The 16,087-nt window shown below is 50.8% G+C and overlaps 1 protein-coding gene across 2 annotated transcripts in view; it reads right to left on the bottom strand.

The window, feature by feature from the left end:
- Positions 1-15,040, bottom strand: part of ATP2A3 (ATPase sarcoplasmic/endoplasmic reticulum Ca2+ transporting 3) — a 54,733-nt gene extending 39,693 nt beyond the window's left edge. The window contains exon 1 of one of the 2 annotated variants that reach the window (XM_068210213.1): positions 14,812-15,040. In XM_068210213.1, the coding sequence (XP_068066314.1) occupies positions 14,812-14,929 (118 nt within the window). In that variant the 5' untranslated portion in view covers positions 14,930-15,040. The remainder of the gene's footprint in view (positions 1-14,811) is intronic. The other variant, XM_068210215.1, reaches the window with a different exon arrangement.
- Positions 15,041-16,087: the final 1,047 nt, after the last annotated feature.

Below are 16,087 nucleotides of genomic sequence, written 5' to 3'. Positions count from 1 at the left end.
TGCTGAGCCCCCAGACCCGCGGCATTGAGCATTTCCAGCCGTGCTGAGCCCCCAGACCCGCGGCATTGAGCATTTCCAGCCGTGCTGAGCCCCCAGACCCGCGGCAGGCAGCATTTCCAGCTGTGCTGAGCCCCCAGACCCGCGGCATTGAGCATTTCCAGCCGTGCTGAGCCCCCAGACCCGCGGCAGGCAGCATTTCCAGCCATGCTGAGCCCCCAGACCCGCGGCAGGCAGCATTTCCAGCTGTGCTGAGCCCCCAGACCCGCAGCATTGAGCATTTCCAGCTGTGCTGAGCCCCCAGACCCGCGGCATTGAGCATTTCCAGCTGTGCTGAGCCCCCACACCCGCGGCAGGCAGCATTTCCAGCTGTGTTGAGCCTCTGCCATGCAAGGAGCACAGGAAATAACCCTGCATTAAAAACCACCTCAGGGGTGCAGGCACAGCACTGGGGGCACAGAATCACAGAATGGTTTCGGTTGGCAGGGACCTTAAAGATCATCCTGTTCCAACCCCCTGCTTTGGGCAGGGACACCTTCCACTATCCCAGGTTGCTCCAAGCCCTGTCCAAGCTGGCTGGAACACTTCCAGGGTTGGGGCATCCATCCCCATCCTCGGGGATGCCACAGCCAAGCCAAGCTCTGCTTTGTACCACAACCTGGTACAATCCCAGAGGATTCAGCCCTTCCCCTGCCCTCCACCACCCCCAAGCAGCTGGTCCCAAAGCCACGGGTGGTTTCCTCCTGTGCTTTCCCCTGCAGAGCAAAGGCAGTGGTGGCTCTGGGTGTGCCGTGGGTGGGGAGGCCCTCCAGCCCCAGCACCTTATTTGCCTATCGCCTCACAGCTGCTTTTTGCGGTGTGCCAGGTGAGGTTTGCTTACACCAGCGACAGCCACTCATTCAGGGCTGCTTCAAAAGGCATCAGAAAGACAAAATAAACAAGATACACCCCCCCACTCCCATGGCAAACACCACTGGTTTGCTGTTTCTGTAATTCCCCAGTGTTCATCCCTGTTCCAGCTGTGCTCTGCACTCTGCAAAAGCCCAGAACCTTTCTGGCTGGGGAATCCACTGCCCCAAAAATAAGCAAATTCAGGCCAGCTGGGGATGGCAGCAGCTGGGGGTGGGTGAGCGGCACATGAGGATGGATAGCACACGTTTAAGAGCCAGAAACATCCTTGCTGTTTTCCAGGCAATGCTTTAGGAGAAAATGATCCAACCGCTTTCCTCACCTGGATGCTGTCATTGGCTGACGAAAAATTCAACCCCAAGAATTTCTGGTTTGGGTCACAAGGCTTCCTGGGGCAAAGAGAGCTCCAGACCAGCTGCTCATCCCACCCTCAAACTCACAGGTTCTGAACCCAGCCCAGCACCACCAATCCCCCCAGGACAGTGACGGAGTCCCAGTGGAGACCTGGGGGTACCAGACACCCACTGCTCAGTCAGAGGGGGAAAGCTGAAAGGCTCATTTGTTCCTTTTTTGGCCAGCTGAGCTGATCTCAGCAGGTCAGGGACTAGGAAATGCAGTTATCCTGGATGTGCCTCCCAAGAGCAGCAAAGTACCAGCAAACCCAGCCCAGTGCTATCTCCTTCTCCCCAGAAAATCAGAAGGGACATCCCTGTGCTGAAGGAGAAGCCACCACCACCATGCCCCACTGTCCAGGGAGAGGGAAACAGGAATGGAGGAAGGAGCGTGGCATCTGAACAATGGTCCAAGAAGCAGTGTGAAATAAATAAGGAAAGCCTCGCCCATCCCACTTTAAACTTCCCTTCCTTTATTCTTGGAAACGGCTCATCCCCAAAATGTTGGGCAGCACAAGCTTCCCCTCACTGCAGTTCAGGGCCATAAACCCTGCCCAGCCCCGAGCATCCTCATCCCATGCCACAGTGAAAAACAAATTGGTTCCCTGCCAATATCCCACTTATCCCAGAAGATTTTGCCCATTTTGCTCTGAAAAATGAAACTGCCACTTGGGTTGCCACTCCAGTGCCCACATGGCGTTTGCAAGAATGAAGTCTTGGAGACATTTAAAGGAAAAACCTTGGGGAAACGGGACTTGAAGCAATGTCCCCTCACCCCTGTCCCCATCAGCACCGCAGCAGATCCTGGGATCGCTCTGGGAGTGGGAGGGAGTGGGAAGGAGGAAACCCGTGGCTCCAGCCAGGGATGGATTATTCGAGCAAACTAAAAGCAGCGGTTTGTTCCCTCCTGCACCAACGCAGTGGAAAGAATTTCCAGCTCCGGCTCCCGGGTGGAAAAGCTAAAAATCTGCATTTAAATAGTAACGGTTTTGGAAAAAGAAGAAAACAAACCAAAACCCCCACAACCACTACAGGAGCTTGAAGAAAATAAAGCTAAAGGTTCCATGAATTTTTTTAGTTTTGGGGTCATGTTGGGTATTTTTTGCTTCTTCCTACCTCTGCTTCAAGCAGACCCTTTCCATAACTGCAGGGAAAGCGAGGAAGTGACTCTGGCTCATCTGGGAATCTTCTGCCAAAATTACCACAACCCCAGCCAAGGGACATGCTGCAACTTCAATATATTCTCTTCTTCCACCCTAGAAATACCATGTTATTTCCTCCTTTATCATCCTAAAGCTATTTTTTCAGTTAAGTGTTAAGTAAATTGGGAATTTTTGTCCAGTAATGTTGTCTCATTGTTTTGGGCTGCTTGGCTGCTCCCCACATCCCTGAGATGCTCAGCTGCCACCCAGAGCCAGCCCCAGACCCAGCAGGGGGATCAGAAAGCCCCAGCCAGGCCAGGGGCACTGCAGGGGGGGATCTGTGCCCCCTCCAGGCACACTGGACAAACTTTGGCCACTTGCAGTGACTCCAACACCTAGTGAGAAAACTTAATAACATTTTCCTGGCAGTGCTGGGAAGCAGTTTAGGAAACCAAGCACAGGGAGCTGCAGAGGTGGCAGTGCCAGGAGCCCCAGTGATGCCCTCAATGCCAGGTCAGCTCAGAGAGTGCCCAGCCCCAGGAAGATTCAAACACCCCAGGGGAGGAACCAAAACTGGGCTGAGCCTTTCAGCTGAATTCTGCAGGAATTGGGACAGAAAAAGGTGGGTCCATGTTTGGGATATTTTTTTAATCCCAGAGGATTTAAGAAAAATCCTGTTTTTCAAAAAAATATTTGAACTGAAAAGATTCCAGGTAAGAAAATGAAACTAGGATACATTTTACCAAAGGGATGCATTTGATTCTGGAGGAGAGATGCTGCTCAGAACACAGCAAATGCTGCTGTGCTCAGTGGGGGAACAGCAAAACTGCCTCCCCAAGGACCAATATCCCTTTACACTGAGGCAAGCAACTTCCATGAGGCTGTAAGCAACCATTAAGGTTGCATGTCTTGGAAAATAAACCAATAAATAATAAAAATAAGTAAGAAACAGAAATAATAAATTACATTACAAATGTAACTAAAGTTACTGAAACAGAGCCCCAAACCTGCAGTGTCAATTTTAAAAAGGAAAAAAAAAAAACCAAACCCAAGAAGAACTACAGGATATTGCTTTTAAATCCAAACTGCATCTTTTCCCCTTCCCTGCCAAGATGAGGAACCTGCTCACCCTGACCCCTCCAAAAGCTGATGTTTGTTTTAATTGCTATCTTTTAATCCATTTGTGTTAATCAATCCTGCTGCTGCCTGCAGCCAAGCCCCAGGGCACAAACAGTGCATATATGGATCATGCACAGACTGTGAACACTGGGCTGGAAACGTTCAGCCCCAAGCTCGAGGCTGAATGGATTCAACTCCATCCTCGGTGTGCTGTGGTCTGGAGGGAATTGGGTTGGAGTATTTTTTCCATTTGTTTGTTTTCTGGAGGAAATGTTTCTGTCATGGCAAACCTGCGGGGAATATCAAAGTTTGAGCATGGCACCCCATCCCAACCCATCCCACATGATAAATAAAACCAGGATGATAAAATACATCCAGTGTATCTGCAGGGTGATGTATCCCTTAATCCACACGGGTGCTAATGAGCTGCTTTTGACTCAAACTGAGATTGTCAATCATTAATTTATTTTGCAGAACTCCTTGCCCCAGATGACCGGCCTCCACCCCTCCCTTTGCTTTTTCTGGTATCTGTTCTCAGAGAACAGTCTATTTTCAGCAATCCTCTTGGATGAGTTTTCATGGAAAATGAAGTCTACCCAGCCCTCAGTTTGGATTATATCACAAGAAAAAAATTTCTGTAGGATAGAAAGGATCTGTTTTTCTGGATGGGAAAAAGGGGCAAGTTGGACAATTCATGCTTTTCATGGATGAACTCTCTGAGGATCACACATTTCTGTGTAGTTGAAGGAGTTCCTTTCCTGGAATGAGATACTTGGAGATCCCTGGAAATATGAGTCCCTTCTAGGGTTTTTTCATAATCGCCTTCCAAATATACATAATATGTGTGTGTGTGACTATAAAGTTGAAATATGGTACATATATCTATATATACATGATACCAACATATATTTGTGCATAAGGAAAAAATATTATATATATATATACAGGGAAATCTAAATATATTTGTGTGGAAAAGGGAAGAATAATTTGAATTAGGCTTTATAAACAGAAGAGGAACCCCAGAACGTGCCTGAGCCAGCACTGCAGAGCAGCCCCTTCTCCTGGGTCACTGCAGGAACCCCCTCCCGAGGGGAGCAGAGAAGATCCCTGGCTCTCAAAGCGTGGAAAAGCCTAGAAAAACTGGAAAACCCCAAAGGACACCCCAAAGATGAGCCGAGGGGAACCCTCTGTGACGGACCGGGAACAGAGCTCCATCGCTTCCCCTCTCCCGCCCTGCACTGCTGAGCCAGCCTTTTTCATTTTTACTTTTCCACTCACTTCCCACAGATTCCTTAATTTAGCCCTTCTGTTGACTCGGGAGGTTGCAGAATGGAAAAAGGAAAGTGCAGGCAGGCAGGTGAGGGGAGGGCTATCCCGACCTCGGCTGCCCGGCTCCCGGGAACAGGCGGTTCCTGCTGGGCGAGCTCCAGCTGAGCTGGATCGCCGGGCATTGGGGCACTCAGGAGCCCGGGCTCACCGCTCAGCCCAGCCCGGCTCGGCTCGGCTCGGCTCGGCTCAGCTCAGCTCAGCCCGGCTCAGCCCAGCCCGGCTCGGCTCAGCTCAGCTCAGCCCGGCTCAGCCCGGCTTAGCCCAGCTCAGCTCGGCCCGGCCCAGCCCAGCCCGGCTTGGCCCAGCTCGGCCCAGTTCAGCCCGGCCCAGCCCAGCTCAGCTCAGCCCAGCCCAGCCCGTCTCAGCTCAGCTCAGCTCAGCTCAGCCTGGCTCAGCTCAGCCCAGCCCAGCTCAGCTCAGCCCAGCTCAGCTCAGCCCAGCTCAGCTCAGCCCAGCCCAGCTCAGCCCAGCCCATCCCGGCTCAGCCCAGCCCAGCTCAGCTCAGGCCAGCTCAGCTCAGCTCAGTTCAGCCCAGCCCAGCTCGGCCCAGTTCAACCCAGCTCAGCTCAGCTCAGCTCGGCCTGGCCCAGCCCAGCCCAGCTTGGCCCAGCTCGGCTCAGCTCGGCCCAGTTCAGCCCGGCCCAGCCCAGCTCAGCCCGGCCCAGCTCAGCTCGGCCCAGATCAGCTCAGCTCAGCTCAACCCAGCCCAGCCCGGCTCAGCCCAGCTAAACCCCTCCTCGAGCATCTCTGAGCTTTCACTCCCCGTGGCGAAGGAAGCCGAAGAGGAGAGAATCTCCCCCACCCACACAGCCTTCCCAAAAAACAACTGATTTAATCACCGACCGCTGCAAGGAAAGCTGTTTCCAAACTAGAAGAACTATCTAAAAAATAATAATACTATTAATACTACTACTATTAATAATAATAATAAATTTTAAATGATAATTTTAGAAAAACCCACCCTGCATAATAAAGCACATATCTAACACAAAAAAAAAAAAACCCAAAACCCCTTGCATTTGCTCTGAGGACGGCTCTGCAAGCGCTCCAGGGGGTTCCTCCAGACAAACAAGGACAAAACAAAACAAAACAGAACAATAAAAAAACAAACCAAACCAAACCAAACAAGCGATTTGGCCATCCATCACCCCAGGAGGACACGGAGCAGCTGTGGGGACTGGTCCCACACCGGGGAGCCCCGGCACAGCTGGTGGCTCTGGGGAGAGAAGCCAGGCCAGCCTCCGGCCGGATTCACTCACATCCCCTCCCCGCCTCCCCCCGCCGCTTCAAAACGCGGAGTGCTTGAACAGCAGGAAACACCCGAAGCAAAAATACCGCGGGCAGGAACCCAGGGGCACAAGGGACACGCAAGAGCAAGGAGCGGATTTCCTCCCCGAAACATCGCACCTCCGACGGGGACCGTCACCCTGCCACTCGTCCTCGAGTGCCTTCACCCTTCTGCAGGGATCTGCCAGCTCCCGAGGGGGACAAACAGCTTTTTATTGCCTCTGGTTTGTTTTCCCTCCATAAAGCGGTTTTTTTTTTGTTCAAAGGTGTCCCATAGTTACTTGCAAATGTTAGTGTGGGTGGGAAATTTATTTTTATTTTTATATATATATATATGCATATATATATATGTGTGTATATATATATATAAATTAAAATATTATATATATTATATATATACATATATTTACTATACATATACTATATATATTATATATAGTACATATGTAATATATACACATATATTTACTATACATATACTATATATATTATATATAGTACACATATAATATATATACATATATTTACTATACATATACTATATATATTATATATAGTACACATATAATATATATACATATATTTACTATACATATACTATATATATTATATATAGTGCATATATAATATATATACATATATTTACTATACATATGCTATATATATTATATATAGTACACATATAATATAGATACATATATTTACTATACATATGCTATATATATTATATATATGTTATCAGTGGGTTAATAATTTATATTAGTTGGTTATCAAATAAGACATACATCTATAATCTCAAATGGGAAATTATATACATATATGAACTCTCAAATGGGATATATATATATGTATAGATGTAAAAATCTCAGATTGGACATACGTTGGTCTCAAATGGAGCACATGTAATCTCAAATGGGACGAACATATACAATCTCAAATGAAGAACATGTATATCGAATCTCAAATGGGATATATAAGTGTATATATAATCTCAAGCGGGTTCATGTGGGACCAGAGGGTACAAAGCCAGGACCTGCATCAGCACATCCAGATTTCTGAGCATTTAAATTTTAGGAGGATTCTGATGATCAGAGCAGTGACACTTAGGTTTAGGAATACTATAGATCTAGACTTTAACAAGAGGTATATAACATTTCAGCTTTCAGCCATCACAGGTCACAAACTGATGCCACCACATGTCCTGAATGTCCAGGGATGTGTTGGACCAGGCAGCACACGGGCAGATGGGATCACCACCAAACCAGAGCCTGACCACAGACTCACCACCTCTGCCGGTGAGAAAGAGAAAAGGTTTTTACAGAGTGATAACGAGCAGCCAAACCTCAAAAACCGGGAGGTTCCCACAGCAAACCAGCCAATTCTTGTTACAGACACGAGGTTCATCGCTGGCAAGGAGTAATTCAGCATCTCTCTGGACTCAGATGTGACCCTGCTTTCACGAGATGACTGGCTCGACTCACCCACCCAGCGCGGAGAGGACCATCAGCATGAATTAGGAGCCTCCTGTGCAGCTCAGTCCTCACAGGCAGCCCTGCAGCCCTGCCTGCCAGGGGTTAACCGCCCACGGAGGAGCCTCCGGTGCACGCTCACGTCATGGAAACACTGGAGTAACCACAATTTTCTCTGCTGCTGTTTGGCTCCAGTTTTTTCAACATTTCTACACTTCCAGCCCAGATCTCTGCTACCTGTTTTCCAGCGAGGTAACCGGTACCACCAGCAGCTCCACTGAGCACTGGGGATTTTTTTTTTTAAATACAGGTTATTGATAAACTTTCTACTTCCAGTGCTACCAACACAGAGTAACAATACCACCCCAAAAAATATCCTATGCAGAATAATAAATGGGCTGTGGGGTTGGTGCTTTCTCAGTTTGCGTGTTAGTATTGCAATGGGTTGGACTGAACCCCCAGACAGCTCTGTCCTGCTGCCACCCACTCACCCACCCAGAGTGGGCACAGGCCCCTTCTCCTCCACCCATCCCTCCCACCTATCCCAGTGCCCTCAGCACCAGCTGTTTCTCCTGCCCAAGGTGCTCCAGCTGAGCAGGAGGGGCTGCCTGCATTGCCTTCAGCCCATCTGAGATGCCATGGGAGGTCATCCATGTGTGCTACGTGAGAACCAGGGGAAGGGGAAAAAAAGGAGGGTGAAAAGCGAAAAAATGAAAGAAATATTAAAAAGCAAACAGAAAACCCCAACATTCTTCTGATAATCATGTATTTACACCTTGTAACTGAGATCATGAGTGCCAGCAGTGCCAGAAAACATCACCATGCTCAGCTCCTGGTCCACATCCCACTCCCAGTGCCTCCCCTCTGGAACACTTTTCCAGCCCATTACTGCACTAACCCACATCCCAGCAGCCAGCCCAGCAGAAAACAGCCTCATGTCTGCTTCCCACTGCTCATGACCAGCAGAGAGAAGCAAGGGACTGGGCAGGGAGCACTGCCTAAGTGCCCTGATGGGCTTCTCCCGTCGAAAATAGTGAGTAGGAATTGAAGAGCACACATGTGCAATGTCAGCACCCACATGTCCAGCATTACCTGCCCAAAGAGGTTTGTTATTCTGCTTTTAATGCCCTATTCCCCCATGGAATACAGCCCAGGTGTTGCTCTTAACTTCTCAGTCCTTCTTTCAACAGCCCTGAAGACATTAACGGGGATGGAGCATCCGCTGCCCCCCAGGTGAGCTTGATGGACCAAGAGAAGGGTTTTGAGGCTGGTCCAGCCTCAGCAATGCCTCACAGGGAGGAACCCCTTCCCCAGGAGTGGGGCAGCACCAGCTGGGAAAAAGGCACAGGATGCAAACGTTCAGCATCTGGTTCATAGCTTACAGAAAATAACCCTAAAAAAAACCCAACAATATTTTGGAGGGATCTCAGCATCCCAACTGACTCTGCAAGCACTGTGTGTGGGAGAAAAATCAAAGCTGGCTCCTCCAGAGGTTTGAGCATACAAAACAGCATCAAACCACTTCATTTTTCAGGACTATGAAAACAGAAGCACCTTGGGGCTTCCAGCAGCCCTGTGAGGCTCCTGATGCCCTTTGCTGGCCAGTTCAGATCCATGATGCAAATCACAGGACAGCCCTGGGAACGCTGCTCTCCAGGGATCTTTTGTGCACAGAGGATCAGCCATGGCCTTGAGTGCTTCACAGGGCAGCTGCCACCACCAGAAACAACAACCACCTGCTTTAAGTCACTTGAAGTGTCCCTTGCTCAGCCCTGAGCCTTGCTCAGCCCTGCTTTGTGCCAGCATTTGCACTCCTGGCCCCTCTTCAGGGATGTACCATGGGGTCCGTGCCAGAGGCATCACCTGGGCTATGGCTGTGCCAGGACAGCCAACCCACAGCCAGGAGCCTCCTGTTCTCACACCATCCCTTTTGCAGGAGCAGATCAAACGCAGAGTGAAAAGGCAGCAGCTTGGATGCTTCTCAAAAATTAAAATTCTCCTTGGGAGGAAGAAAGCAACAGCAACAGCAGGCATGGAGTGAGGCTTTTTACTCAAGAAAAATGGGTTTGAGGGAGCTTTAGAAAGGGAAACTTACTTGCAACATAATTATCAATAGGATTTTTCAGGGATTTACCCTGGGGGGAGACGACTACAGAAATGGAACACTTCAAATCAGATCTGGAGGTAAGAAAAGGCTTAAAACATGAAGAAAGACCAATGGTGCTGAAATGGCAAAGAGCAGAGGTGTGACTGTGGTGATGGCAAGTATGGCTCTAGGATGGCCATACACTCTTGGCTGGAGTAGGGATTTCAAAAGAGACACCTGAATTACTGGGGGAAAGGATTATCCTGGGAGAAGGGGGATATTTTGCTGCTAAATTTGTTTTTGGAGGACATGTTCCAGCCCCTTACTGGAAGCAGCACATCCCAAGCCAGCATCTGGGCATCCACAGTGCATCCAGCTCCTCTTAAATCAGTGTTTTGTAGCACCAGCTCTACCACCCCAGCTTTAAAACCAGCAATGAATTAAAAATATTCATGAAAAAACACTCGTGCCACAAGGCAGACCAACCCCAGGGGTAAGCACAAGACCTGCAGGCACAATTCCTTCTCTCACAGCAGAGTTTCTGTGTCTTCTTGCCCTGCAAATCTTCCTTCCCTGGTTCCTGCAGCATTTAGACAGCAGATGTCAGTTTTTCTGAACATTGCTCTTGATTCACAGTGTTTTTTAAAGGTAGGTGTGAATGCAGGTAACCTCAGAGGAGGGCACGGAGATGAAAATCCCAAGTTTCCCTGTCAATTACAAAAACTTTGTGTTGTCTCTCCCCGAATTTGAAGGCACTCGCAAGGTTTGAATGCCTCAGCAAGTCTCCTCAGGGAAAGGATTTGGAGGAGGAGAAAAAAAACCCCACAACCCGTAGCATGTTTATGAATCAGACTGTTCAGCGTGTGTTTCGGGGGTGGAAAAGGTGGGCGATGCACAGAGGAACAGAGCGCAGAGTTTGATGAGTCAGAAAATGCTGCTTTTCCTCTTCTTGCTGCCACCTCAAATACTTCAGTGTGAAATAGAAATTTTATTTCTCTTCTTTTTTTTTTCTTTTTATTATTGTCAAGAGAGAGCTGGAGCATAACCTTGGCTCGTTAGCAACCGCCAGCAGCTAATTCAACGTCAAGCCCCGCGCCGCAGGCGGAGTACGCGCAGACACACGCGTGTGCCGACGGATGCGCACACACATCCTGGGGAAAGGATGCAAATAAATCAGAGATCAGTGGTGTTCCTAGCAAAACAAGGGCTCAGGTGTGTGCTCATGCCTTGAGAATGAGCCTTGGTGGGTTTGAGGAGAGGAGCAGCACAGCCCAGGCTGGATTTGGGCTTGGGGATGTCTCCTCCTCCCGCCCAGGCAGGCTGGGCATGCACATTGGAGAATATACACAAAGATTTGGGGATCCTGAGTGAGGCTTGCAGAGACACAGGGAGGTGTGGTAGAAAAAACAAGCAAATTAGCTGGTGGGCTTTGAGCTGAAGCTGGTTTGAGTAACACTTAGACACAGCTACATTGCACCTTCAGCAAGGCATGGGATGTGCAGAGCACGGGGTACCCGTGGGGTCACCCCCGGAGCAGGGAGGGTGAAGAACAGGATGGGTGAGCCCCCAAGGAGGGCGGATGGGCAGGATGGTCCTGCCCAGCTGAGTTTCCAACCACAGCAAGGCTTCTGCTTCGGAGTCAGAGGAGATGAAACACAAGATGAGATAAACACCCCTATGCTGAAGCCTCGAGTTTGACTCTGCTGACATTCACAGCCCATTTAGGTTACCAATGGAGCAAATAAAATTATGCATACGCATTAATGGCAGTAATATCCTGCCTGAAATGTACACTCATTTACACTCAGAAATCCATTTAGAAGAGACAAATCAGAGCTATATTTAAAACAGAAAAATCATTTGTCTGTCCACAAAGCAACTCCTTTTTACATCTGTTGTTCCTTGGCAAAAATCAAATCATTTCAAGGGAAATCATGCCCCTGGTTTTACATTTAGGAAGGGTGCATGCCCATACCCTCCTGCTCAGTCTGTTATAAAATAACAGATGTGCATTTGGTTATTTTTGTTTGTTTGGGGCTTTTTTAAAGTTTTGTGGTCTAAAAGCAACCTGTGGAGCTTGGGATGGGATGAGGTATAGGGAAGCACCTGCCAGGCACATGTGAGACATCCAAAGCATTTATTAATTAAAATTGACTTGGGAGATTCAGAATTGCCATGGTGAGACCTAAATGTTCTGCAGCTTCTCCAGTTTCCTTGGCAAATGAAAGGCCATGCTGACAGCACTGATGACAGAGCTGAAACAAGAACACAAGCTCTTCCTAATGGAGAAATATCTTCTTCCACTCCAGTAATCTGTACTACACTGCTTGGCTCCCCAGCCACGAGCTGGAGATACCAAATAATCAGTACTGCTTTCTGTTTCCTTCTGCAAATGTGTTTGTGAGCACTGGATCTGAAAAAAACAATTTTAAGCTCCAAAAGTATACCACCCCCCAAAAATAAAATAATTTTGTATCAGTTACACCAATGATGGCTGCTTCTCACTTAACGTCAGAGCTCGTTGCAGCTCCTATTTTTTTAAATGCAATAAAAAAGCAGCAGCCAGCAGCTCTATGAAGCACGTCAGGAGGCAGTTTTTCAGAAAGATGATGTATTTTAGATTGTGATTCACGACCACACTGGCAGTTTAGAGTTCAAGATTAGAAGGAAATTAATGAATGTGAGACAGAAGGGTGCAAAAATGAAAGTAGCTGGAGCTTAAGGCCTGCTCTGCACTTTGAGCCACTCAAGATTTTTCTTCCTCTTTGTGTGAGCTCAAACACGTCATCAAACTGCCCCACACTTCTGCTGCTAGAGTTTAATTTAAACCTAAATTGAAATGCAATTTAATACAGCCCATCTCCAAGCCCAGCTCGTTGTCCCAAGCTGCTCCCTTGTGGCACCCTCACCCCAAGCAGCTCTCCCAAACAGGACACTCAAGGGTATCCCAGTACAGCCAAGGAGGTTGGTGTCTGCTGCCACAACACAACCTGCAAGTTCTCACCATGCTGGACAAAACCCCCACTTTTTGCTTAAAACCAAGGTTTTAAACCAAGCAAACCATACAGGCCCCTACCTACATGGTTTTAAGCTGTTCTAAGCTGTCTACGTCTCATTGGCACCATAAGAGAAATATAAATGCTGCTCAGAAATTGCATAAGATCTGAATTCTTAAAAACCTTCGACCACATTTCACTGAGGGTTGTACTGCCCACATCACTGCTCTCAACATTCAGGCACATCACTGCGAGCTGTGCAGTACAGGAGCTGCAGAGCTGTGCTTGGAAGGTGAAAGACACAGGACACCCCAAAGTCAGCAGCTCTTGTGAGCCAACAGCCTGTGAGAAACCCAATGCTGGAGGGCATGAGAAACAAAACTGCAAAGAGACGAGAGTACAGAGCCACTGCTTGCAAGAGGAGGAAGCAAAAAGAAAAAAAAATGAAGGCAAACTAATTGCCACCACTAACCCTTTGCTCTGCACCTACGTCACAGCTTTGAGCTCCCTTTTTCAAGGCAGAGCCCGGTGGCACTGAGCAGCCAACGTGCCTGACTCAGTGAGGATGATTCACTTGGGCAAACACAGGGACAAAGGCACCAGGAGCCCCGCAGTGGTGATGCCCATCGGTGACACTCTGCTGCACAGCACAGAACACCCCTCAGCCACATGCTTCTGTGGGGCCAGGGCATGGCACACAAATGGGCTGCAATTATTCCCCGAAATCAGAGCAGCCACCTGTTTGATAAGGACGTATTTTGCCTTAAGGATGTATTTTGCCTTCAGCCCCCAAAGCAGAGGGACTCCTCCCAGTTAACCAGACAGGTTCCCAGCTGCCCTTCTCCAAAATCAAGCCTAACAGGAGCAGATGTGATGCTCCATTGCTTGCAGCTGGTGCAGGTGCTCCATGGCAAGAGCTCCCAAGTGCAGCCCTGACCATGCTGGCTCAGGGAACAGAGCTGAAGCTGCCTGGGACAGGGAGCACTGGTGGGATGGGGGGCCCTGAGCACAGCTCAGCACAGGACAGCTGCCCACAGGACTGGAGGAGTCACAGCCCTCTGATCCCCCCGAACACAGCCCTCCCAACAAACAGAAATGCAGACAGCAATCCTGCCAGCATCTACTCAGGCTTTCCTTAGCCTCATCCGTGAGGATCAAGCAAAAAGCAGATGCAAGAAGCTCCAATCCAGGAGAGAGTTTACACACTGATCTCCTTGCAGAAGTTTGAGAAGGGACTCACTGCTCCAAAGCACTGGAGCAAACCACCCCAACCCCTCCTGGCTCCTGTGCAGAGTTAACGACCGACCTCGGTCACAGCCTGAACAAAGCCACCCGAAAATCACCTGCGTAGGTCCAGACACCCCAGCCAGCCCCTCCTGAACACTGAACACTTTCAAAACACACGTTTCCAAATTCCCCTTCTGAGTCCCGTGAAGATGCCCAGCTGCTCGCAGAGGGTCCCCCGGGTCAGTGTGACACCGGCAGGGCCGGGACACGGACCGTGCCCCCACCACCGCTCCGTGTCCCACAGCAGCACCCGCAGCCAGGGCTGCGGAAGGGGCGAGCGAGATCCCCGCACCGGGACACCTCTCACGGCGGTTTTGGGGCTTCCCTCTGTCACCCGCAGGCAATGGGACCTTCCCCTCTTTCCTTCCTGGTAACAAGATATCGCTGTCCCTCCCCGCTTTCTGTCACTCCGCCAGCGGAATTAACACCCCGCTAATTGCCGACGTTCCTGGCGGCTCGAACCCGCAGTAATTAGCCTTTAATTAAAGCCGATAAATATTGTCCTAATCAACAGGTGTCCCGCGGCACATCCCCACCGATCCTCCGCACAGCCGGGGCCGGGAGGATGCTCCGGGGGGGACCCATGGCAGCACCCCGGACCCTCCGGGTACCGGCGGGGAGGATCCCGGTCCACATCCCCATCCCGGCGGGGAGGGTCCGGGTCCACATCCCGATCCCGGTAGGGAGGATCCCGGTCCCGATAGGGAGGGTGCCAGCCGGGATGCCGGTGTCCCGTTAGCGCTGCCCCATCCCACCCCCGCCCCGCATCCCACGGCGATCCCGTGGCGCCGCACTGACCATTGGGGCCGTACTTCTCCCGGTTGCGGCGGACCTGCTCCGGGCTGAGCCCGCAGCTCTCGCTGACCCCAAAGCGGCGGAGCACGTCGAGCACGGGGATGCTGTGCGCCGCCTCCATGCCCCGGCCCGGGGCTGCTGGCCGGGGGCGCAGGAGGCACACGGGGCGCCGCTCGCACGGCGATGCCTCGGCACCTCTCCGCCCGCCCGGCGCCGGGCCCGCCCCGGCACCGCCCCGGACCGGCCCGGCACCGCCCCGGACCGGCCCGGCACCGCCCCGGACCGGCCCGGCACCGCCCCGCGCCGCTCCCCGCCTCCCCCGGGCCCAGCGCCGCCCCCTCGGCAGCGCCGGCACCGCGGGACCCCCGGGCTGCGGCACCGGCCCCGCGGCCGCCCGGGGCAGGGGCTGGAAGGGACATTAAAGCTCCTCTCGTTCCACCCCCTGCCGTGGCAGCGTCACCTTCCACTGCCCCAGGCTGCTCCAAGCCCCATCCAACCTGGCCTTGGCACTGCCAGGGATCCAGGGGCAGCCGCAGCTGCTCTGGGCACCTGTGCCAGGGCCTGCCCACCCACACAGGGAACAATTTCCTCCTCATGTCTAATCTAAATCTCTCCTCCTCCAGCTTAAAGCCATTGCCCCTTGTCCTGTTGCTCCAGGCCCTCGTCCAAAGTCCCTCTCCAGCTCTCCCGGAGCCCCTTTAGGCACTGGACAGGGCTCTGGGGTCTCCCCGGAGCCTTCTCTTCTCCAGGCTCAGCAGCCCAGCTCTCTCAGCCGGTCGATGTTTTGTCAGATTTCCAGGCTGAGAAGTGGGCAGGTTTGTGGGCAGTGGAAACAGTCCAGAGGAAATAGCTGTGTCTTAAGCAGTTAAGAGGAGAGGTAAAATTTCCATCACAAAAAATGATATTAAAAATATCAGGAGCAATAGAAGGAGGTGGGAATGCTGCATGTGTGCAGTTCAGCTGGGGGGTCTAAGGGGACTGCCTAAGAGTGATGCTCTCTGGGTCCCCTCCAGCACCCTACTTCCAGCTGGAAACTGAACATTCCCCAGCCCTGCTCCTGCTCTGCTGGAAGCACAGCAGTTCCACGTCCACTGACTTTGGTGGGATCAGGATTATCACTGTATGATAGCAGCAGGAGCCCTGGAATTACAAATCCCTGCCTGACACTTGTGGAAACCACTGACGCTGCTCCCATCAATGCACAGTATCCAGAGAGAGGCAGTTGTGCTGGGCTGCCTTTGTCTTTGGAAATGTGAGATGTAAATTGTCACTGCAGGGA

The sequence above is a fragment of the Anomalospiza imberbis genome, chromosome 20 (genome assembly GCF_031753505.1).
Source record: "Anomalospiza imberbis isolate Cuckoo-Finch-1a 21T00152 chromosome 20, ASM3175350v1, whole genome shotgun sequence".
In the NCBI taxonomy this organism is placed as follows: Eukaryota; Metazoa; Chordata; class Aves; order Passeriformes; family Viduidae; genus Anomalospiza; species Anomalospiza imberbis.
Note: the sequence above shows the minus strand (reverse complement) of the source record. Positions and strands in the feature narration are given on the sequence as shown.